The sequence below is a fragment of the Megalops cyprinoides genome, chromosome 7 (genome assembly GCF_013368585.1).
Source record: "Megalops cyprinoides isolate fMegCyp1 chromosome 7, fMegCyp1.pri, whole genome shotgun sequence".
Taxonomy (NCBI): domain Eukaryota; kingdom Metazoa; phylum Chordata; class Actinopteri; order Elopiformes; family Megalopidae; genus Megalops; species Megalops cyprinoides.
Window position 1 is genome coordinate 32,279,651 of NC_050589.1, and position 24,224 is coordinate 32,303,874.

At 42.7% G+C, this 24,224-nt stretch overlaps 2 protein-coding genes across 3 annotated transcripts in view; one reads left to right on the plus strand and one right to left on the minus strand.

The window, feature by feature from the left end:
• Positions 1–4,888, minus strand: part of rapgef3 (Rap guanine nucleotide exchange factor (GEF) 3) — a 36,041-nt gene extending 31,153 nt beyond the window's left edge. Inside the window, exons 1-2 of one of the 2 annotated variants that reach the window (XM_036532962.1) lie at positions 4,803–4,888; positions 623–708 (exon numbers count right to left, since the gene is read on the minus strand). In XM_036532962.1, the coding sequence (XP_036388855.1) occupies positions 623–694 (72 nt within the window). In that variant the 5' untranslated portion in view covers positions 695–708; positions 4,803–4,888. Of the gene's footprint in view, positions 1–622; positions 709–1,912; positions 2,144–4,802 lie in introns of those variants that run through there. The other variant, XM_036532961.1, reaches the window with a different exon arrangement.
• Positions 4,889–6,991: 2,103 nt separating this feature from the next.
• On the plus strand, positions 6,992–12,002 carry slc48a1a (solute carrier family 48 member 1a). The gene is made up of 3 exons (XM_036533933.1): positions 6,992–7,454; positions 9,826–9,993; positions 11,637–12,002. The coding sequence occupies exons 1-3, from the start codon at positions 7,325–7,327 to the stop codon at positions 11,771–11,773; spliced, it is 435 nt and encodes a 144-aa protein (XP_036389826.1). The 5' UTR covers positions 6,992–7,324; the 3' UTR covers positions 11,774–12,002.
• The last annotated feature ends 12,222 nt before the right edge of the window (positions 12,003–24,224 follow it).

The window sequence follows — 24,224 nt, forward strand, 5'->3', positions numbered from 1 at the left end:
TCTCAGATCAGTTACCAGCAAGTCAACAGGTTCCGTGATATCCAGTCCTCAGATGTGAGCATTGCTATGGGGCTATGGTGCTCTTTGGAAAACACGGTGTTAACACCCCCCTATCCCTTCTGTCCTGCCTCATCTGGCTCTGTCCCCCAGATCACTACAGGACTGTCCCTTTATCTGTCTCTGGTCAGCGATAAGAACTCCAGAAGCCCAACAACAGATAAACCTCAAAAACATGGTAAACTCCTAAACGTACACCTCACGTGCAAGGGAACACTCTACGACACCGCTGTGTGCTGACAAGTGACTCGTTTTATCTGCAGGAATGTGCACCTGCTCTTCATCTGTGCCAAAGTGTCATATTTCCACTCATGCACCAAATGAGGATCTCATCTTGGGATGTTTTGGGAACTCTGGTACGATATTGTTTAACACCCCGCCCTTCTTTGTTGTTGAAGTTTCTCTAAAAATAGCCCTTCAAAGACCACCAACATGTTCCTCCCCCCTCCCCCCAAGGAACCTTGTATTGTTCTCTCAGCTTCTGCCACCATTTGTTCCAATAACGCACTTGCTGTGTTTATGATATTTCTGAGTAAAAATAACCATTTGGGCCATGAAAACTTACTTCCTCCAGCCCTGCTGTCAGTCTCCTTGTTGTAAGCAGGGTGGACTGGATGAAGGTGTCCGCCGAGCACATTTCTGTTCCAGGGACTAGTGGGAGACACAAGAAGGGGGAGGGTGAGAGGGGGTGAGCGTTTCCATTGCCTTTGTACAGGAACACGAGCACAAGCACAAAGATGTCTTTTTTTTATTCCCTCTGGAGGGAACTCTTCCACTGACGCGAGGCTCAGGAGGGGGACAGAGTTCAGAGATACAGATCTTGGAATTTCAGGCCGGACCCTCGTCTTTGTCTCCCCCCCACCGTTCGCGTCGCTTTAATTCTCAGGGCCGCACCGTTGCATAACCTCTGTTTAGACCCCAGCCATTGTGTGCTAATGAGCGCTGCCCTTCCTGAGCTGCAGATCCTGTCAGAGCCCCCCCCCACTCCCTGCCGCGGGCTCTCCCCTCCTGTTTATCTGGTGCTTATATTACCCACCTCTGTTTACCTGAACACTGATCACGCTGCCTTTTCCACTGCAGAACTGGAACCGGGCTGGCATGTACTGGAGCCAAAGCTGGCTGACCCTGGTGCAGCACGATTGCTTTTCCATGGCATTACCCACAACCAGAGCTGTAGCGCATGGTGCAACACTGAGTGCTGTCTCTTTAAATGCCTCTTTATCGATTTCACACGCGCCTCTGCATAGTTTTTAGCGCAAAAAACTGAGAGAAGCAATGCAGCCGTGCAGCTGGCCGACTTCACCCACAGCTCGTTTGTAAGATGACCAGCATCAGTGAGGCTGGTGGTGAGAAATGATCCGAGTCAGCATGGAAGAGAGCAGAGTGGATAACCACCTAAGACAGTGAGCTGGTCAGGTTCCTGCTCTACTGTTTAACCAACCCAGCCTGTTCCAGCTTTGCAATGGGAGAGGGGTATTAGAAGATACCTCACTTGCTGTGGGGTCAGGCTCTACCTCATACAGCTGACCTGAAAGTAGCTTTGCTGCCTGTTTCACCTTTATCCACATATGTCTCCTATCACTCTTATCTCTCTGTGTATGTGGGTGTTTTCTCTCACTCTGCTCCAAACCCGCTGAATACCATATGCTTGGTGAAATGTTGTTCAAAATTCTCTGAATACATATTCTTTGATGGACTTTGGTACCTTACCAGTGAGTTGTCCTATAAAGAAATATAAATATAGCAGAAGAAAAGCATATTGCCAATTTAAAATATTTCCAGAGAAAATGTCACACTCAAGGTTTAGAAAGGAAATAGCCCATCTACCCCGGGAATCTAAACTAAGATCTCTTACCAGTGTAGCTTTGTGCAGTCCGTTCCTTTTTATTTAGACATGGGATGCTATGTCCGTGATAATCCCCCTCAAGAACAATCAGAAATGATGAAAAACCATCAAAAGTGACAAAAAAATCTGAAGTGATTGAAAGCCACTGGAAATGACGAGCGATGGCAATACACTCAGCCCTCAAGAAGCGGCAACACGCGCTGAGCCTTCAGTGAGGTGAGACTGCAGTCGCTCCACTGGCCTCCGTTTCCAGAATGCCTTCCAGGGACTGCACGATGCCAGTTTAAGAATGTTTAGAGAAAAGGAATCTCGTTTTCCTGCTTACGAACTCCCCCGGGGAATGTAAACATTGCAGTTTTTTTCTGTTTTTCTGATAAGGAGTGGCACATTGTGTTGTTGGGTGAAATCAGGTAGGGCCTACAATGTAATTGTCTTTGTATACACTGCAGAGATCAAAATTATAAGGGCAACAATTACAATTTTTGAAATTCCTCTTGTTTTGATATACGGCTTGGTTTATTGGCCACATCGGCGTTTCATGTTTGATTAGCTGGTGGTGTTGGACTTGCTTATTGCCATTGCCAGCTGAGAGACTTTTCAAAGGCATTCAGTGGAAGATGCACTTGCTGTAGTTGTTCAGCTGCTGTTCAGTGTCATTCTCACCTGTTAATCCCCTGCCAAATTAGAGAACCTAAACTTTTATGATACAGTACTTTGCCAAAAATCTCTCAAGCACTTAAGAAAAGACAAGAACAATTCCTACTACATCTCAACTTGAGGTAGAGAATATTGCCACCTAGTGAATTTATAGAATTACTGCAGTGAACAGTTCTTTTCTGGATTTGATTTGTGGATGCCCTTTGTCCTCCAAGCTGCACAATAAAGTCATTGAATCTTTACAACTTCGATTCATGTATAGAGTTAAATGTTTGTTCCAAATGACTATTTCACAGTGCATGCTCCTACTCAAAGCATCAGGTGTATCAACATTATATGTTTGTGATAAAAACATCTTGAAGCCAGGCTTGCAGGAAAAATTACACAAATTATTATGTAATGAGAGGATTTCACACTGAATAGAAAGGGACAGATATCCACGATTAATGAAACAACACAACAATGCTTTTTTACATAATGCTGTTGTTCCTTGGTGGTAGGTTGTTCAGTGGAGAGCAGTGGAAAACTATGTGTGTGTGTGTGTGTGTGTGTGTGTGTGTGTGTGTGTGTGTGCGTGTGTGTGTCTGCTTCTGTGTAGTCCCTCTGGGAAGGGAGGGAGATTTCCTGAATCACATCTCCACCCTTGCGGGACCCGCGAGCTCTCTTTGTCATCCCTCTCTGTTAGCACTTTGCTTTTCTCTCACACACACCACCCATGTGCACACACATACGCACCGCCCTCCTCTCTCTCAGTGTGAGCACAGCTCTCTCTCCTATTTCTCCTCCCTGTCCTTTCCTCCTGAACCCCTCTCTTGCTCTCCATCCACCTCTGTCTCTGTACCTACATTCCCTCCATACTTCCCCTCTCGTCTCTCACCCCTCGTTTCCTTCCTCTCTTCCCTCTGCTCCAGTGAACGAGTGCTGAGAACAGATATCACAGGCAGTTTATTCATCTGACCTCTCATTTGCAGAGGTGGGGAGGGCAGTAGGTATGAGACGACAGGAATGGAGGGATGTTTTTAAGGTGTGTGGAGGTGAGAGAGAGAGAAAAGGAAGAGTGAGAACTGGACCAGAGAGAGAGGGTGAGAGCTCTGAACCAGATATCCTTCTTGTGGGTCCCTTGAGTTAGCCCACTCCCTTAAACTGGCACACAGAGTCATCCTGTTCCTCCTCTCCACATTAATAAAATTACAGCTGTGTTAACAATCACAGCCATGCCAACAGCACGCTTGGTATAAATGATTCAAACAAAACTGACAAGAAAACCTCAAGGTTCTTTCGCTTTGCCTCATGTACTGAAACTCTCATCCAGACTACATGATTGGAAAGCATGTGACATCTTGTTAGAACATTCTGAGCTTCTTTTAAAAATAAGACATTCTTACACTCAAACTTTTTATAAACAGTTGAAGTAAACACTTTAGATCAGCACTAAATCCCTACGGGTATTGACGTATGTGACATGGCTTTCTGATTTATAATTAGCAGAGATTTTACTCATGTACTCATGTTCTACTCATAAATCATTTTTTGTACCACAGCATTTAGCAAACTGTAGGTGGTGTAAATGAACTTAAGTATCCAAATAAACTGAGAGGACCAGCTTTGGAAAGAAAGACTGGGGTTTAGATCATGTATATTTGTCTTTAATGGCAATTTAGAGCCAGGACTTTAGTTTGATATTTTATCAAGAGGCTACCTCCTACAGCACAGTGTTCCCCTCACTATATCAGATAACATGGACAAACAACTGCTTTTGGTCATTTCTGGTTTAGGGCTGTATTGATTTTAATTGCTTCTTGAAACATACTCATATTATTTTCAAAACCCCCAAGAGATTACAGTAGCTTTAATCTGGGAGTCATGAAAATGGGAGGATAGATTTCAAAAGAAAGTCACTAGACTGCTGATGTGTAATTATGATACCTTAAATACAACTGAAATAGTCTGTCATTTCCCCAGTGCTGGAGTGGCACTGACCTAGATTAAATATTTGCCAATGTCAGAATTTCTTTCATTTACTTTGAAACAGCTCTTGACACAACCATATTTGTTCTGAAACACTTTCCCAACATTAAAACAATGTATGCATAAATGTCACAGTACTCTATTTAACATGAGCATAATAAAATCTGGATTAAGTGTACATTCGTACTTGACTGCGGCAAACCTGCTTTGACATTCCTTTTTTGTTCATGCTACCTGAAATCTGCGTCTCACCAGGAAAAGAGTGCACACGTACCTGAGATGTCTCCTTTCACTGCTGCCTGGAAACCTTAACAAAGTTCTGAAAGGTCTCTCTTTGTTCACCTCGCTGGCAGAGGTACCCACAGGGTTGTGTTAGTTGTGTCTGCGGGTTTGGAGCGTACGTGTATTCTAGAACCCCCTCAGCTTCCTGCTGCTCTCTGATTGGAGGTCAGTGGCATACTGGGGCCAGAGGGACTCTTTGGTGGGAAGGCAGCTGGTGCTGGCACTGCCAGAGGATGGGCTTTTTTTCTTTTTTTTTTTTTTACACTGAAAAAGAGAAACATTTACAATGCATGGGACTAACAGTCTGTGCTGATGAAAGGTGAGGAGTTGGCAGAGACCACCTGCTTCTCAGCAATAGCACTCGTGCTTCAAATGTGTTCTTTCATTTTTGTATCTGCTCACAACGATCACGAACTGGTCAGAGCTGTCCGCATGTGCCAAGAGTATTCACACTGACCTTACAACATGAGATGAAGTTGCATTATTAACAGTACTCATAAACTTGAAGCTGTTTGAATCTTTGATATGTTGAATGTTTTATGATATTTGAGGACTAAATTGAGTGGAGGAATTATAAGAGCCCAGATGCAAGAAAGCAGAGGTTCAGATGTCTCGTGTGTTTGGTCTTTGGTGCTACACACTTTGATTAAGAACATGCAGATGCACAAAGATAGGAGATGCATTTAAATTTGCATCATAGTGTTACCTCAGATATTGTTATTTAAGAACTGAATTAGTGTGGTCTAAGGATTTAAGGAACTGGTTTTGTAATTATAAGGTTGGAGGTTTGAATCCAAGGTGGACCTCCTGAGCATGGGACATAACCTGAATTTTATCCATCTGCTGTTCACATGCAAAATGTAAGCTGTTTACAGTTAGTTGTCCAAATTGTTCTAGTTAGGGGTATCTTCTAAGCAAATAACTGCCGATGAAATGATGAATGCAGTGTACAGTTTTCAAGTCTACACTGAACACAGCCTCCTTTGGGTCTGCTACTTTCAGTGGATTGTGGTGTGACATGTCTTTACTTTGCTACAGGCTAATTGGACAGCTCAGTGCATCCATGATGAGAGGAAGTCATCACATGTTGTCCACTAAAAATCCTACAAGTAAGACAGACAGAGACAATCTAAAATACATTGGCAGTCACAGCTGAAGGCAATACTGTGATGTTGCTAATGCAAAGCAAGGATGTGGTTTTTACTTGTGTAAAAGAACAAAAAAAGCCTGCAACAGTCTGAACTATCTGTCTTATCTGATGGAAAACTTTGAGCTTGTACTGTCTACCACACAAACCACATGGCATTCTGAAGTGAACTGTCTATTACTGGTGTGAGAACATTGTAACAAAAACACATTTACATATACAGTTTTTAGACGTTCAGTCTAAACTGAAAATTACATCTTGGCAGGATATTTCACTCATAAATCAAATTTATATCGTATAATTTATTGGTGTCAAATATTTCCTCAAAAATCCACTCCGAATAAGAGCACAGTGACCTGCACTATCACCTGACTTCACCTGTCTAAAATTTGTGGTAAAAAATTGATCCTAGGCCACTGTGACTGATAATAAATCTGTTTGAAATGCGCTCTCTCAGGACGACAAGGTGCTGCTACCGTGTATTTAACATTCTAGGTAGGTTGAGATTGACGTGAAAGTGAAATCTTCAGTGTTAATTAAAACAGTGTAGTATTTCTTCCAAGATCATAGATGGCGCTGTTCAGGCGGGATTCTCATTCCTCTGCTCGGGTAGGCTAGAATCTTGACTTCAGAGGTAAAACAAAGATGTGTTAATAATGCAAGATATTATACTGTAAGAGTTTTCTTGGGTGGGTTTATACAGGGCTTCGTTTCAAATCTCTTAAAATCTTTCAGAGATGGAAAACATACAAAAACATATAAAACGGCAGTTCGTAGCTGTGTCTTGATTTGCGGCAGTTCAAAGCATTCCAATCATTATTAATTTATCATTCACACTATAGTGGTATGCAAACAACACAAAATAACAAAGTCCAGTTTCAATAAAAATTGATAAACTCATGCCCACTTTACCGTACATATCCGCAAATATGGGTTTTGGCTGTTGGCTGCGAAGCGGTTGCACGTTTTGTCTGCGTGCAGCTTCGAATACAGTTGAGCGTGGAAATGAGGCCGGAGTATATGGTCTTGGGCAAGGAACAATCTTTGTTCCTTAGCTTCGACGGATTAAAACGGTATATTGTAGCACACTAATAACATTGTAGTGACCGAATGGTCGGGTGGTTTGCGATTTTACTAGCAAGGGGTTCATATCAGTATGTTTATTGCATAAAACATCCGGGCTGACGTTGATAACAACTTGTATTTTTGGAGACGTCGCTGCTGGTATTTCATAACCACTTTCAGTATATGAGCGGCTGTCGGTTCATCTTTGTTAGATATTAGCTAGCTGTCCAACGTAACTTGTAAAGCTTTTTTTGTTTGTTTGTTTGAATTATTTATTGCATATAACTATCCAGATAACCCTAATGGGTGTCAATAAGACGTATATCAGTATAGGCTATGCCACTTTTGGCATGATAGTAGGGTTTTCGGCTTTTCTTGTGTGGAACATTGCATATAAACAACCATGGACGGCGGCTATGGGCGGTTTGTCAGGTAGCTATACGTTATTCATCTTGATTATTATTGTAGAAAAACATTCCCTGTCTGGCGTTGTGTTGTGACCCTGTCTTAGTTTAAACGATCCGAATGTTTATTTTAATAAGAATTGTTCTCTGTGATTAATTGTTAGCTAGCTAGCTAGCGAGTGTTTTCATTACATGAAAGACAATACGTATAGCTGTAGTGTGTACTTTCTGTTCTATTTTGTTTGTAACGTAATGGTACGTTAGCTTGATTGCTAGCTAGCTAGCAGGATATTTTACGTCGGCAAACTATCGTATAGTGTCACTTAATGTCATTTTACAGCTTCATTATTACCTGGTCATTTTGAACGCTTAAACTTTGTACTGTCTGGAATAATTCAAATTCCATGACCTTTTGCTTATTCTTAGAAGGCTATAGCCAACTTTAAATAGATCATTTTTTATATTACGTTTAGTTTGATAGTTGGAATGTTCAGTGTGTCTGTTTACTGAGGTTAAGCGAGTAATCAAAGAGCAGTGTTTTTCAATGTTGTTATCCGCAGTGCTTCCTTTTATTTTGACAGTAATACCCTCACATAAAACACAGAATGTAGAAAATATTTTTCTGCACTACAGGAGTAACCAACATTCTCCAAACTGGTGGAGTAAGTGAAGACCATGTAATTCAGGGACACAAGGCTCACTGTAGAAAATCTGTAGCAATTACCAGTGGTAATTTATATCAGAATCACAATGGATAATTCAGTGGGAGATTTCACACGTTTCACACGGAAAGACTCCAACTGATCATCTTTTACGCAATGCTGTACCGTTTGACCTCTTAACGGTGAAGACTTTGGTCAGATGGTTTCACAGCAATTTTGAAAGAAATGCTGTTGTAAGCAACTCTCCATGCTTGAATGGGCCTCTCCCATTTTGTTCTTGATTGGATGTCTTTTGAAATGTGATGTTCTTCCATTCAGGGGTAATCAGTGTAAGATGACTAGAACCAATGATGACTAGAAGATGACTTAAGAACTCTTGCTATTGAAAAAAAAAATCCAGCCCAGATCCCTGACTTTAAAAAAAAAAAACACTCTCCTTCTCTGGTAGGCCTACACTTTTGCCCACAGTATGATGTCTTGATGGGGGGATGGAGTTCTAGCACCTGACTTTTCAAAGCTGATGAATGCGATTAGACAATTGCACGCAGAGGAAAGAAAAGCCACGTGTTTCAAGGCTGAACACGGCTCTGTCTGCAGCCCACGGAGGGAGAATAATAATAAGAATCACGTTTCTCTGAGAGCCTCTCAGTCTCCACAGAAACTGCCACAGGTCTTTACAGCCTCTCAACAAACAAATGCAAAATGGAGAAAATAAACTGGAGCCCACTTCCTGTGAGGCGGGGGAAATGGAGGCCGCCGCAGTGCATAGAGGAAGTGAGGAGCGGCGGTGCCATGGATTAAGCTGAGAAAGGATTGTGCTCCGTCTGGGAGCTCCCCGCTAGTCCCGCTGTCCCCGCACACATACGCATGTTCTGTGTGCTGAGTCACATTGTCGTCTCCCGCTGCTCCTGAAAAGGCAACTGGGGTCGTCCCGTGGCAAAAGAAAACCCAGGGAACGTGTTCAGTTGGACACCGAGCTGTAAATTAACCGAAATTTGAAAGTGCATCAAATCTGTGTTCATAGTGGCCAGCCCTGTTATTCAGATGTGTTGTTGAACAAGGATTCTTTATCAATACTCAGATGAGTAGTGTACAGGCTATTCATAATTTTTTCCATACAAAGCATGATTCCACTGCCTTACACTTGCTAGTGTCATAGTAGGAGAAACATTAATACTTTTTATTGGGCTGAAAGCAGGGACAGCTATATACATTTTACTGTGTTATTGCATTGACTCTTGCCCTGGAGAGGGAATACAAAAATGCTGTGGGAAACCGCGAGGAGGAAAACTTAAGTGCTGTGGTTTGAAGAAAGAAGGCTGGGCCCATTCTCAGAGCAACACTATTACACTCAAGCAGCAATGGATAATAGCATTAGCAATAATCATTTCAGTTTGGCGGTTCAATTTCCGCAGTTGTGTAACAACGCAAGGAAAGGGGAAAGCATTAAACAGAGACGAGTGCATCCGTGTGCTGATTCCCACAGGGCAGAAGTGGCTGAGTGACAAGACAGAAGTCACATCAGACTTTGCGATAGCAAGAAAAGAAAAAAGGCCATGTGCCGATATTGCTTTTTATAGTGGAGTGTGACTTTCTTTTAAAACCAACCCATATCACCTGTTGGCTATCAAGACATGTTGAGCACCAAATCCTTGAAAAGTATTCGGAATTGTTAATGACCTTATTAATGACACGCTGATTATTAATGACATGCTGTTTGTGTGTTCGTGTTCACAGGTGTGCTGGCGCTCTGGGCTCTCATCACCCATGTCATGTACCTGCAGGACTACTGGCGCACCTGGCTGAAGGGCCTGAAGTTCTTCCTCTTCATCAGCGTCGTCTTCTCCCTGCTGGCCGTGGTGGCCTTCGCCACCTTCCTCTCCCTCGCCATTACGAACAAGCAGAGTAGGTCCCTCCCCGCCCCCTCAGATCCCGTCATTCTTATATTTCCTTATACCAATAACACCTCCATCAGGTCGACGGCTTTTCTCAACCATAACCCCACTCATATATCGTAACCTTCTCTTTATCAAGTCCTCTTGACTTACAATGCCCATTTTTCCACTGTAGGTCTGAAACCAGGCTGGCCTGCGTAGTCATGTTTAAAGTGGTTTTCAGTTATCCCTCTGGTGCTGACCCTCATTCCAGCCCGTTACTGGTGCTGTTAGTTACTATTGCAGCTGCTGACCTACTTACATGCAAGCTGTGGACGGACTCTACAGGCTGACTAAATGCATTGCTTATGTTTGCGTGTGTGCGTTAAGAACTTAGATTACATTGCAGGCGCTGTTATGCAGATCGACTCATGCATCTTACGTTTTCTACATTACCCATTCATACAGCAGGATGTTTACTGAGGTTATTTAGGTTAAGCACCTTGCCAAAGGGTACAATGGCAGTGACCCACCAGGAAATCAAACCGGGAAGCTTTTGGGTTATAGGCGGCAGTGTAGCATAGTGCCAAGGAGCAGGGCTCGTAACCAAAAGGTTGCTGGTTCGATTCCTCTCAGGGGTACTGCTGCTGTACCCTTGCAGAAAGTACTTAATTCGGAATTGCCTCAGTAAATGACCAGCTGTTTAAATGGATAACATGTAAAAAAGTGTAACATATGTAAATCAGTCTGGATTAGAGTGTCTGCTAAATTGACAGTAATGTAATTTAATGTTACGAACCCTATTCCTTACTGCATCAGCTAGGGAGAACACCACCATCAGTGATCACGGTAAACACCTACAGCAGTAATACAGCATGGCATCTAGTTTTATAGGGAAAACCACAGCCTTGGACTGCAGAGTAAATCCAGGCAGTCATCTCAGTCTGGGACTATGCCAGAATTCAGAGTGATGTCCTGTGCTACTGCTCTGGTACTCCAGGTGATGAAAGTCTTTAATGGTCTCGAAAGTCTTTATTGGATGAACTTTTGTTGATTTGCAAGTCACTCTGGATAAGGGTGTCTACTAAGTGACAGTATGAAATATACAAATGGACATTGTGAGGTACATAGTCATTTGGCTTTGTCTCCACCTGGCAAGATGCAAGCACTGTAGTGGAACGGGGGTGTGGCTAGCACTGCGGGAAGTGCTTTTGACTATATGAGAACATATGAACCAGAGCAGTCCGGTCAAAATGGTGTCCATCAGCCACATTTAGCTGTTGTTAATGGCAATGGTGGCCATGCTTAAAAAGACCATTTCCAGGTGAGGTAATTCCAGGTAACCTTCGCTACCAAGTCTTCAGTTTTGTTGAAATGGTTACGCCGCGTGTGGTGTGTTTATGGAACCCGCAAAGACAAAGTAGCTTGGTGTGTAAGTCATTGGAACTATCTATGAATAGAAATGAAAGTAAACACTGAACCTATCCAGCCTTGTCTCCAATCAGGGCCTTCTGGTGGAAACAAGCTGCACCTAAGTAAGTGCAAAGTAACAAAAAATGAAATAAATAATCGTAAATAAACATCCTTTCAGCGCAGCGTGAGTGTCAGTACTCTCAGGCTTCATAGGAAGGGGGTGAAACGTTTGGGTTTGGTGCATTGTCCTTTGTGTCACAGGCCTCACTGACCCCAGGAGCTACTACCTGTCTGGCGTTTGGAGCTTCCTGAGCCTGAAGTGGGCCTTCCTGCTGGGCCTCTACTCCCACCGCTACCGCCAGGAGTTCGCCGACATCAGCATCCTCAGCGACTTCTGAGCGCGCCCCCGTGGTCCGGGGCGGTTTCCGAGCAACCACGGGCGGGAGGCGTGGACCGAGAGGGGGGGCTAGGAGGGGACGGTGAAGGGATGACGGTAGGATGGGGCGAGGGGGAGGGGGCGTGGTCTCCCGTCCTCCTCCCCAGCTCCACCCTGACCCCACCCTCATTCTGTCCAACGCCGGGGTCTGGAGTGAGACACAGCCCTGCTCTTCCTGCCTGCTCTGTCTATGTAAAAAGATTTTTCAAATCTGTGTGTATGTATGCATGTATGTAGGTATGTATGCTTATATGTGTGCATGTATGTATGTGAGAATGTATGCTTGTATGTTTGTACGTATGTATGTCTGTGTGTATGTATGTATGTATGTATGGATGTCTTCATTGCGTATGCACACTTACATATATATACACACAACAATAAAACACAAACACAAAGGAAATTAACTCTATGTTATATGTTTCATATCCTACGTAGTTTGAGTTTTTCTTTTTACTGTGATCTACCTTGTTTTTCATCCCTGTGTAATTAATTCTCTCACAGTACTTTCCATCACAGTTAAAAGGCAGAAAGGATCTTTTCCTACTGGCCTACACTGCCCTATGTTTTGCAGTGGTTGTAGCCCCAAAACCCTCTTTCTGATGGCTAACTGTATAGTAGACACAGTAGGTTCAGAAGGAATACAAGGGATGGATTAATTTTAATCGGGATTTCAAAAGCCTATTTGTAGAAGGGCTTACACGGGTGGCTCAGGACACAGACACTGGGGTTGTTTAGCAATTTATATCTTTGAAGATTAGATTGTGGCTATTATTGACTTTACATGATACCTGTTCATTGGGATCTTTTTATACCCTGTACCCATGGCATTTTTTATTATGAGTGTTTTTTTTTTACTTGATAAGAAAACTCATTTGCGTATGTGTCAGCTTAATATCCTTGTGACACAGCTGCAGGGATGATGATGGTATTCTCAATGCATAGGAGTTTGGGCCATTCCACGTTTTAGAAGCAGGTTAGTGTACTGAGCGGCTCGCATGCTGTATGCCAACCTGCATATACTAAGACCTGGAACGCCTCAAACTGCTGTGAATTGGGAGTGCTCTTTCCATCCTGGCTACCCGTCATCCAGACACATAGTATCTTGCCTTGTGTAGTAGTTGGCGTGTGGTCTTCCTGATGCAATTTCACTTTTTTACCACAAGGAGGAGTCAGCGGAATTAATTTTGCCTTTCATGTCTTGTAATTCTGTGTGTTTGAGTGTGCAGGAACTTTTAATGCTGTTTGAATCTGAGCTGTCATTTACATACAGTAACATATCCCAGATCACCTAAAATTGTTTTATGAACATATGAATGCACTTTATTAATGTGAATCAATTATTAACACTTGGGGGGAGGGGCAAACTAGTTTGGCTTCGTATTCTGAATGAAGAATTTGGGGTGGTTTATGGTAGGCATTTATTTTTAAGTGAGGTGCTACCGAAATGGAGGTTTGTGTGAAAGCTTTGAGGTGGGGTTTTTGTGAACAGTGGGCCAGGACAATGACACTTCCCTTGAGTTCCAGTTAGAGCCACATCAAGCTTCACAAACGCCAGAAACTGGCACTGGAGCCATCATGGTCATCCTCAATGTATGATTTTATCCTTTTTAAAATTTGTCTGAGTCTTCTTGTGGGACAGTGTGGTCTTGCTTAGAGTGAGTGCTCTGTGTGCCGCATCTCTGGGTTTGGCTGGTGAGCCTTTTGCGAATGTTCCAGAATGTTCCAGAACGTTTCAGAATGTCTCCGAATGTGTCGCGCCGCTACACTGTGTTAGCTGTGGGGTAGCTGGCGTTTCATCGACCATAAGAGTGCAATACTGTCCGAGGGGCTGGGAGAAGCCTGCAGCCCTGCTGTTGTGTAGAGCCCAAAGCACTACTCCACAATTAGGGGCTACTACCAAAGGGGGAATTCGCTGAATTATCGCTATTGTTAGTTTAAACACCGTAAATAAAAAAGGCATTATGTCACAGTTTGGAGGATCTTCTGGATTGTTGGGTCCATCGATTGTACTTCTCAGACCAAGAACTAACAAAAGACATTTTACTGGCATATATTACTGGTCATTTGTCATCTTACTATGTCTCAGTATCCATCTCCAAAGATTTTTTTTTAAATAGTGCATGCTTGTGAGTAATGCCATTATTATATCATGTTAGTTTTGCATTTTATTTGATTGTATATGACATAACAGCTTTTCAGAAAAAAAATGTTTCCACAACTTTTGTTGTTTGATCTGTACGATTTTAACAGTTTTTCCCTCTCCAACTGGGCTATCTCATTGCACATCTGTAACATGTCATATTGTAATAAAACAAATAATTCCATCAATGGAATATGTGTAAACCTTGTGTGTGTAACGGTATACGACAGAGAGGGAAAGTATTAAAATATTCTTCTATTAAATGGTCTTCCATTTTCTTTACTTTTGTACCAGCCATTAATTTTCATAGAGTTTGTGCTGGGTTTTTTCCCCACAGTTAAACGCCAACAAAAATAGTATCTCACTGACAGACGAGTCCCCCTAAACAACAACAGTGCTTTTATTTACCACCAGATGGTAAAATGGCTACATAAGATTATCCACAGTAGTTGTCACAGACACATGGCCCTTGTCATGCCTGTTCTACTGGTATTTTTAAAATTCTGAAGACACTATTTAGGATAAATAGTGTTTGCACAACAATCAGAAATATACATACTACGGTTGGTCGTAGATTTGTTCTGAGGAATTCCAGTTGGTTTGATTGACAAAATGGACAGCAGCCTTTGCAGTCTACTACCTATTTTAATGATCTCACTTTTACAGACACAAACAACCAAAAGAACAATTTTGAAAATAAAAAACCGTCGTTTTAATTATTCGAGAGGGCTTTCCCCTTGTGATGCTTTTACCTATTAATAATAGTGTTTTTGAAATTGAAGTTGTTTATAAAAAGCATGTGAAGTGAGTGCCCTCTAGTGGACAAAATATGGGCAAAACTCACAAAAATCATGTGGTCCATGGATGTAGTGGACGTTTCCCTCAAATCACCTGATAGAAATACAGAAAATAGCTTGGGTTTGCTGCACTTTTGTGCCACATAGTTGCATTTGTTATGTGGGTAGTTGTAAACTTTGACTTACTTCAGTTGGAGGTATCGAACAAAGTGTCTTAGAAAGTGCAAAAAAACCCTTTGACTATAACGGATTTATTTCCGTATATAACTGGACTTTTGTCGAGAGTAAGAGTTTTTAGACTTTCACATTGACGCTTCTGAATACTGATATTATCATAAACACGCTCGAACACAAGTCTGACTCACGGCTGAAAATTTTGAGAAACTTTTACTACACACTATTAATCAGTCTGTATTGTGCAATACAGGCAGTAAAAACGACTGTCTACAAAGACGGGCCAAGATGTTCAGAAATTTTGTCGGGGTCAACCAAAATGTTGATACTACTATCAGGATCCCAGACTGTGTAAAGCGCTCCAGTCAGTTCAGCCGTGTGAACAGTGTATCTTCCAGATGGCGTTACCTGTAGAGCCGCACACTGCCGGTCCAGGGTCATGCATTTCTTTCTTATTCCCAAATGAGGTGTTGTAATGTGTAGGTAAAATCAGAAAAAAAAACCCGACAAACTGTCGGGGTCAACTTCTGATATAATTTACATACATAATGTCTTTACTTCTATTTCAGTCACAATGTATGCAACGGGCAATGGAAAACAGAAAGAGAACGCTGAAACGGTAACAACAGAAACCACAAAATCATTCAGCACGACCTGCACCACAACTGCGCGTGTGAAATGGCAATGGGAACAACTTGAACATGCGTGGGGTAACTGGGGTGGTGTTTTGGTGGTGGAACATGTCATTATAATGCAGTGAAAGGGCACTGGGGTTGGGAAACGCGGAGTCGGCTTTACTGGGGGATTTGTAATCAAAAGGGGTTTGCCGTTTCCCAGTACACATTAAAAAACCGCGCTGGCACCGCAGGCAACTGTAAGCGCAGGGTAATAACCTGCTCTTTGAAGTTGGGCAATTATTAGATGTGTCCTCGGTCGTTTTCCCTCTGGAAGCGGGGGAAAATGGTGGCGGCCAGAGAGCATTAATGTAACGGCCCAGACATGGAAGCGACAACTCTTTTACAGTTCAATAAAATAAAATAAAAAATGTGTGAATACAGTACGTCTCTGTTCTACGACCCTTTGTCTCAATTATGAAATGTGTGTATCTGCAGTAATTACCCTTTTCAATATTCTGTTGGCAAAATGCTTTCCCAGACTAGCGTACCCCATTGACGTCATGTGTCCGGACACCTCCCGAAGCAAGTAGCTTGCTGAATTACTGAAAATTAATCCTACGGTATTTCCCACAATTTTGGTTGGGCAGACAAGTAAATACTGACGGAAATTGTTGGTTTTTAATACAAATTAAGGCACCTGAAGAATTTCACCCAGCCACTGATCTGTGCAGCTGATTTTGGAGAGAATCAGAACAATAACAAAATTTTCGGAGAATGATTAAGGTACTGCTATTGGTATTCAAGAAACAAAAGTTGAACCAATTTATCACAGAACGAATATGATTCCCAGCACCTATTTACAATTGTTCTTTGTTCTTTTGGAATTTTGGAATGTAGGGATTTAACTACCTGAGAAAACACTCAACCCTATCTATTTCTTTGCATGGAAATACAAATTAGGTTGAATGCGCTGGATGTCAGAAACTGCATTATTAAGAAAGGGGAGTTTTGAAAGGATGTTTAATTAAAATTTTACTTTGTACTCTCTGTTGTGGTTAATATCAGAAGGAAGCGCTGGAGATCTCATTCTGGCAGTTACAATGAAGGCGAGAAAGAACAAACAGAAGTGGAGCCTTCACTTCCCCACAGGCCATTACCAAGAGCGTTACTGACAACACTGACACATGGAGTAATTATTGGAAAGTCTTTAAATAATAGCAGTTCAGTTACTGTCACAAGGAGCATATTTACTTACAACACAATAAAGCTCACTATCCATTTTCTACAATATATTCAGAGTACCCTACCTTAAATGTGACTCATTGCCTACATGTGAAGCAGGGTGTATTTCTGAAATGAATACCTCACTCAGGTCTACACCAGCAGTGACCCACCTTGGATTAAAACATGTAACCTGTGGTTACATTACATTTTGAATTGCAGACGATCTTATCCAGAGGAGCCTGCATAACTTACAGTTGCTATGCAATCGATATAGCTTGATATTTACTGAAACCATTTACTCAGAGTTAAGTAACTTGCCCAGGGTTAAAAGGGTGGCCTACTGGCGTATCGAACCAGCAACCTTTGGGCTATAAGTCCTGCTCCTACACCACACTGCTTCTTGTGGTTACCAGGCCAGTTCCAAACTCGCTGTCAGTCCCCTGAGCTTCTCAAACAAAGAGGCAAACATCAGTGCAAGTTTTATTTTTCGGGGCGCTGTGCACACGCAGGACGAAATCTCCGGGAAAGCAGTGCCCTGCGAGCTCTGCAGAAATGCCCGCTCAGACCTCCCCGCTGGGGCCAGGATGTTTTTAATAAAGACCCCGACGAGGGGGGTGGGGGGGTGGGGTGGGGGAGGGATGCAGCGCGGCCTTTAATGGAGCGCCAGAGGAGCCCGTCACCCACACCGCACTAACGATTGGGACAGGCCCCTCGTTAAGGCTAATGACACGGCCCTCAGACGCCCACTCACGGGCTGAACACTCTGGACCTTCCGCCCACTGGAGTTTAGGTAATCCTTAATGGGGGGAGAAGGGGGTTGTTTTTGTTGTTGTCGGTGATGTCATCATAAGGCGAAGACCTAAACATTAAAAGGCCCTTGCAAACTCTAAAGCCATCCATGTGACATGCAAAACAGAACAGCATAAAACAGAATAGCAAGTTATCTACTTTCAAACTGCAGTAAAACATAGCATTTCAGTCACAACCATGTAATTTTTTTATTTTTGTTTTAATTAAAATTTTTATTTTAAAGATATTTAGTGTATGTTTTAGGACAAATAGGTTTGCCTAAATGTGTTTGTAAGTATTTTTTGCTCTGTGCTAGCAGAGACCTGTGTTTACTTTTGGTTGTTCACAGGCACAGTGCAAAGGTTATGTTATTTTGGGACAATCATGGGATGACTTGATGGCCAATGTTTTACGGGTAATTGATGTCTCAGTGCTGTGTCACCTTCCTCTCCTGTATGCTGGGCTCGATGTAAAACATGGAACAGATTTTCAAAGTCTGGAATAATTAAATGCATTGACTGCTAAGCTTTTCTCCCTCATTGATCTGTATGTCAGCCTGACAATGTTGCAGGATATATGTCGTAATGTTTTTCATTTAGTAAAAAAGTAAAAAATATGCATTACAAAGGGAGGGATCTTCAAAATGTCAAATTAACATTTAATTTTCATAACCATATAATATTCTTGGCCATGAAGTGAGCTCGATGCATTGTGAACCCCACTCACTTTTGTTTGACACATACTGTATGTATGTGAGTATATCAGCATACATATTTATATGTATTTGTGTTTGCATATGTGTGTGTGTGCATGTGTGTGTGTGTGGGAGAGGGGAAGTATTGGAAAGATTCATTCAGCCCTGCAGATATTTTGGTTTATAAAAATTTGCTTAAAAAAAGTCAATTCAAAAATCCCCATCTTGAATCAGTAGAGAAACAGATGCTCGCTCTGACATTAAAAGCGCTTTTGAAAAGGCAGCTTCAAAACGATTTCCGTGGAAGGAACTTCCGAAAACGCAGAACAAAGCCCGCAGATATTTAAGCAATATCCATTGCAATTTACTGTTTTATTTACAAACCGAAACACATGTCTCCGGACCTTTCCTTTCTTCTCCTCTTTCTGTTTTTCCCCTCTTTCCCCTCCACTGTTCCACATTTTCTTTTTTCTCTTTCATAACATCAAGAGGGGCAAAGCTGATTAACCCTTCAGGTGCAGGGCTGCCTGCAGATGACTTCAGACCCCATTATTTTCTGTTGAGCGCACTTTTTCCGTAGTGCTGTGGTCACAAAAATCCCACCTGAAACGCTTTAATAAGGCCTTTTAATAAGATGTGGGCGCCTTGCTATTTTTGAACACAAAAGGGGCATACAACAGAACCTATTTTGAAGTGGCTTCAAACAGAGAACCAAGTGGGTGACATTTGCAGCTTCCTGCAGAGCTCACCGAAGTGACATGGGTATGCAGTATACTGTATGTTCATTACATTACATGGTTATACTGTATACCGTATGCTACAATACGTTACATGGATATGCGTGTGAGAAGGCCCCATTTAGTCTGAAGTTTAACCCTTCGCTATTATGGCTGAAGCAACAGGACAGGAGAGCGACATGGCTGCAATTCTTCTGCTTGCCTCACAAGGCTCTGATTTTATTATTTTTTTTTTGTTTTATCATGAGATGAATTCCATCACAGCTGGGATCCTGGGCTTCACCCAATCTGGCCACCCAGTACTTGCTCAACCATACGACTGCAATTAGCCGCATTAGATGAATTATAATTACGCACTTTCCTTTTGAAAGGAAAAATAGAATATGATTGCGCTGCTTTTGAAGATAGCGGGGTGTAAACGGACACTGGGAGTGGACACTGCGATGGAAGGCTCTCTGTTGCCCGTCACACGCTGAGGGGGGGTGGGGGGGGGGTGGGAAAGCTTTGTTCTGCGTGTCTCTGTGAGCTGCTCTTTCCCATTTCCCTTTATCTAAAAGACAAGCACTTCAGTCTGGCTGTGCATCTGATTCCACCTCAAGTGGGACTCATTAACTTCCAGAGCCGGCGATCAATTGTGTGTGTGCGTGTGTGTGTGCGTGTGTGTGTGTGCTTGTGAGTGTTTGTGTGTGTGTGTGCGTGTGCGCATTGATGTGTGTGTATGTGCATATTTGTTCTGTTACGTTTTCAGTCAGAGAAACAGACACTCAGTTGAAAACTTGGGGTTTGACGTGGCAACATTGGGCATCATGGGGTGGAGTATATCATGTTCATACATAGATACCACAGTATAGTAAATCTGACTCTCTAAGTGTGTGTGTGTGTGTGTGTGTGTGTGTATATCTATATATATATATATATATACACACACACATATAGGCATGATGTACTGTATTTGATAGAGGGGGAGTTAGGCTGGGCTCCTGCTTGGCTGTGAACCTTGGGCTGGGTCTGCAGCACGGGCCCAGGGCTTAAACGCTGTAATAGGAGCTCTCCCACAATATCAGCCAAATTACACATGAAAGCAGGGACTTTCGGGGGAAGCTCACACACCAAATATTATGATGAATTAGGGCCTAATATTGGGACATAACTCTGCAGACTGAAATAACACAGGTTAGCACGCATCACTAAGAATAGACATGAAGGTTGATGTTTTTTCTCCCCTACCTTCAGACAGCATTGCAAGGCTTTTCCCTCCAGTCCTTTCCCTCTGTGTTTCTGGCCATCTGTGCCCGAGGAACAAACAGACAGGAGGCTTCACAGCGCCGCCGCGTCAGGAACGTCTCATTTATTACGGCTTGCTTGTCTCAAACTCCTCCGCTGACAGGGTGTGGTCAGTCAGGCACCGCGCCTGTTTTCGGATCTGTGCATGTTGCGGTGGCTCTAGTCCTGCTTCTCTGGGTTATAAATGACAGAGAACATGTTCACTGATAGGTACTGATAGTGACAGATAGATAGGCAGATGATAGATAGCCGCACACATATCAATTCATAATAGAGATAATATGTACAAAAAACACTACCAACAGTGGCACCAATAAAATAGAAAAGTGCCGCTTAGAGTTTCCCAAATAATATCATACATGTATGGGAAAACAACTGCCATACCTGCTGACTGTAAACATAACCACGCTGACCTGGGTCAGGGCTGTGATTTTGCGGTGAGGTAGAAGAATGCTTGATAGATGCCCAAAACCGGTCCAATACTGAAGATGCATTCTATCTCAAACCATCCAGAGTCTGTTGGTCCGCTGAATAGCCTAGTAAATGACTCCGCAATTTTATTTGGAATTGCAGTATTAGGGGCATGGTTTGGCTTCAGGATGTCAGAAGAACAATGATTTCAAAACTTTGTGAGATTCAGTGGTAGACCTTGCGGGGTTGCGCAGTTTCTCTTGTGCAACTGCGCTCAGATATTTTTTTTTTCAGGATGGTTCTGTTCCTGCAGCATAGCTGAGAGGTTTATCATTGAGTTTTATTCATTTTGCCAATAAGTGAACAACCAGCCTTCCACTGGAGGATTCATTTAACCACCCATTTCCTTTCACCGTGGCGACCTGACAGATGACTCAGATCATTGCTATCACTGCAACATTTGCTTTCCATAGGCTTTGTAGACGCTAATTCATTTCTATCCTGCTAAGCAAATAATGTAAAGCAATTATGAAATCATATGAATAATTTATTGTACAAATTAATTTTTTTTCACTGTGACAAAACACTGTAGAATGCTTACAGTAACATCAATCATACTGTTCAGAGTGGAAAAGCCGACTATTATAAGCAAGAACATGTTCTGCTTTTTTTCTTATCACAAAGAAATAATCGCCCTCTGCTTGAGAATGTGATACTGAGTATCTACCTACCTCCCCCCTGACCTCCATGTCATGTCACCTTGTCCCTACCCCCACTGTGTTCTCTAAGAACCCCCCCTCTCTGGTTGCCCACAGGAAGTGCTACTCCACCAGGGGAAATGGATCCCAGATGTGTATGTGTCCTAGCACTCCTGGGTTGGGGGGCAGGGAGGAGGAAGGGTGCACAATATTTGAGAGAGCAGGGGGGTTATTTTCAGCTGGAGTGAAGAACCCCACCCCTCCAAGTCATTTTAGAGGTGGTGGTGGGGAGTGGGGGGTCCTAATTTGTGGGTGCTGTGGGTCTTTGTAAAGTAGTTGACAGCCTCTTCAACCTCCGAGATCGTCAGGGAGAATTTTGGCCCCTTGTCTCATGCACTATTTGAAGCCTATTTTCATCCACAAAAAATGGTGCATTGTACGGACGCTACTCATGTCTACTATATTTTCAGGAAAAAACGCTGTTTTAATCTGACTCATTCCCTAACCCTTTTATACATGGTGAGTTTAGTTGAATCAAGCTGGGTGGGAGTTCCACACTGAGGCCTGCCACAGCAGGTTCCTTCTTGGTTTTCAGCCCCACAAAGTTTGGTACAGAGTTGTGATGTGGTGCATTTTTCCCCAAACAGTTCTGCCATTTGAATGGATCCATCAGTTACATCCTTCTCCCTACAGTGTTCATTATTAACTGTTGCTTTTGTGCTACCACATAGAGTTACAAATATTTAGACCATGTGGTTTTCCCTGGACTTGTTGGAAACTGTTAATTACAGAAGTGCTTTGGTATGTGTTTTCATTCAGAGAAAAGCTCCCAGACTCGTTAAGGGCCGCTGTTGTTGTTTTCAAGAGTCGCTCTAAAAGGTCTGAGGTTTTTCGACAGAAACGTCATAAAAAGAGAAAAACCTTCTTCTGCTCCAGAACCAGCCTATTCCTCTTTCAAGCTGTGAGTTTAGTGTTTTTGCTCTGAGTCACAGTGATTTTTCTGCCACAAACAAGATAAATTGACTCCTGTTACATAGGATTTTTCTTTCCAGAATAAACTGTTGGTAAATCAGAGATCAAAGTGGCACGTTGTAGAGTAAAACAGAATTATTGCTCCAACAATGTTTTATAGCGGAAATGATTTTTTAAAGGTGTATCAGTTGAATTTTAGTTGATTCAGCAAATCACCCATATTCAGATTTGGTAAGTTGCACATATTTTCCAGGACTCACATTGATCTTGGCCATAACGCAGTGTCTTCAGGAAAGTTATGACTTAGGATTTGTAACTGGAAGGTTGCAAGTTTTATTCCCAAGTGAGGTACAGCCTTTGTTCTCTTGAATGAAGCACTTAACATGAATTTGAATGAACAACCAGCTGTATAAATGTACATGTAAAATGCCCACAGCTACTCTATGTAAGTTGCCTTGAATTAGGGCGTCAGATAAGCAAATAATAATAAAATATCATGCAGTATAGTTTTTGAGAAAACAAAAACACAGGCACATCCAAAAATTAGTACAGGTGTGTAGTAACAAAACATAACAGAAAAATCAACGCATCCACACAATGTTCAAATTCTCTCATTGATGAATACCGCTTAGGTCAAAACTTTGTTCTAATGTAATGCACCACTTGGAAACATTTAAACAGTTTGCGGGTTCATCCCTTCTTCTTGCTCTACCCGACAAAGTTGTCCAGTCTGTGCTTTGGCTTTGTGTTGTTTAAAATGAGCTCCATTACTACATGACACTGCCAGATTAGCAATAATGTCTTCTCATATGTTTGGGCGATATTCCCCTTTGTCACAGTATGTCCCATCATTATATTTTCTGGTTGAAGTTTCATGGAGTTTTACGGCCGTTTGATTGTTCTGTGCGATGGCCATCTGTGTGCCGGAGAAAAACGGGAGGGGTGAATTTTAAAAATGGAAGGAGAAGAAAAGGGAACATTTGGAGTGTTAGTGAAACATTATGTCACGTCTCTGACGAGGAAATGAAACGTGCGGCATCAATCAGACTCTGCTGGGGGAGATCAAAGGGCGCTCGGCGCTCCTGCATCTGGTTCTGTTTGGGGAGCTTTTTTCGTCCTCTTCTCTTCTTTCCTTTCGGCTTTTCTCTCGCTCTCTTTCTTTCTTTTTTTTTTTTTTAATTTCTCCTCGGCGCGAGGGCCCTCCGTGATTGTCCTGTCAGGCATTCTTTCACGTTTCCGTGACAACGGCGGCGTGGCACGCGAGGTGAGGGGCCGGGAGAAGACGGGCGCCGCTGCGCCGGTCTCGATCGCCGCTCATCCGGCCCGTGTCCGCGCATACCCATGATCCTCAGGGAGGTGACGGGCGAGTGATGCAGCTGGACACGCCGCGGCCGTAATTTCACATGCGCTCTGCTCAATATCTATTGTCAATATCCCTGCACCTCTTCCTGACCCACCTTACTGTACTTTCCTGCTCAGTCACTCACAGCACTGGCGTGGCATGTAGTCTGCTGGCTTAAACCACTCTCTCTGTTGCCTGTGCAGTGTCACTGGTGCTTGTTTACACTGTGTTTGAGTCTGAGAGTGCATGCATTGTGTGCCAGATTGTGTGTATATGCAGTGTGTATGTGAGTGCATGTGAATGCGTGTGTACTTGTGAGGCTAACTGTAGACATGTGCACACATGTGCTTGTGTGTGTTTGCATGCAGCAAGCTTATATGTTTGTGTATGTGCATGTGTATACAGTGTATGTGTGTGTGTGTATATGTGTGTGTATGTGCGTGCGTGCGTGCGCGCGTGTATGCGTGTGTGTATGTAATCCCCACGTGTGATAACATTCCAGAGGCCCTCTGGATGGAAATATTTAGACTG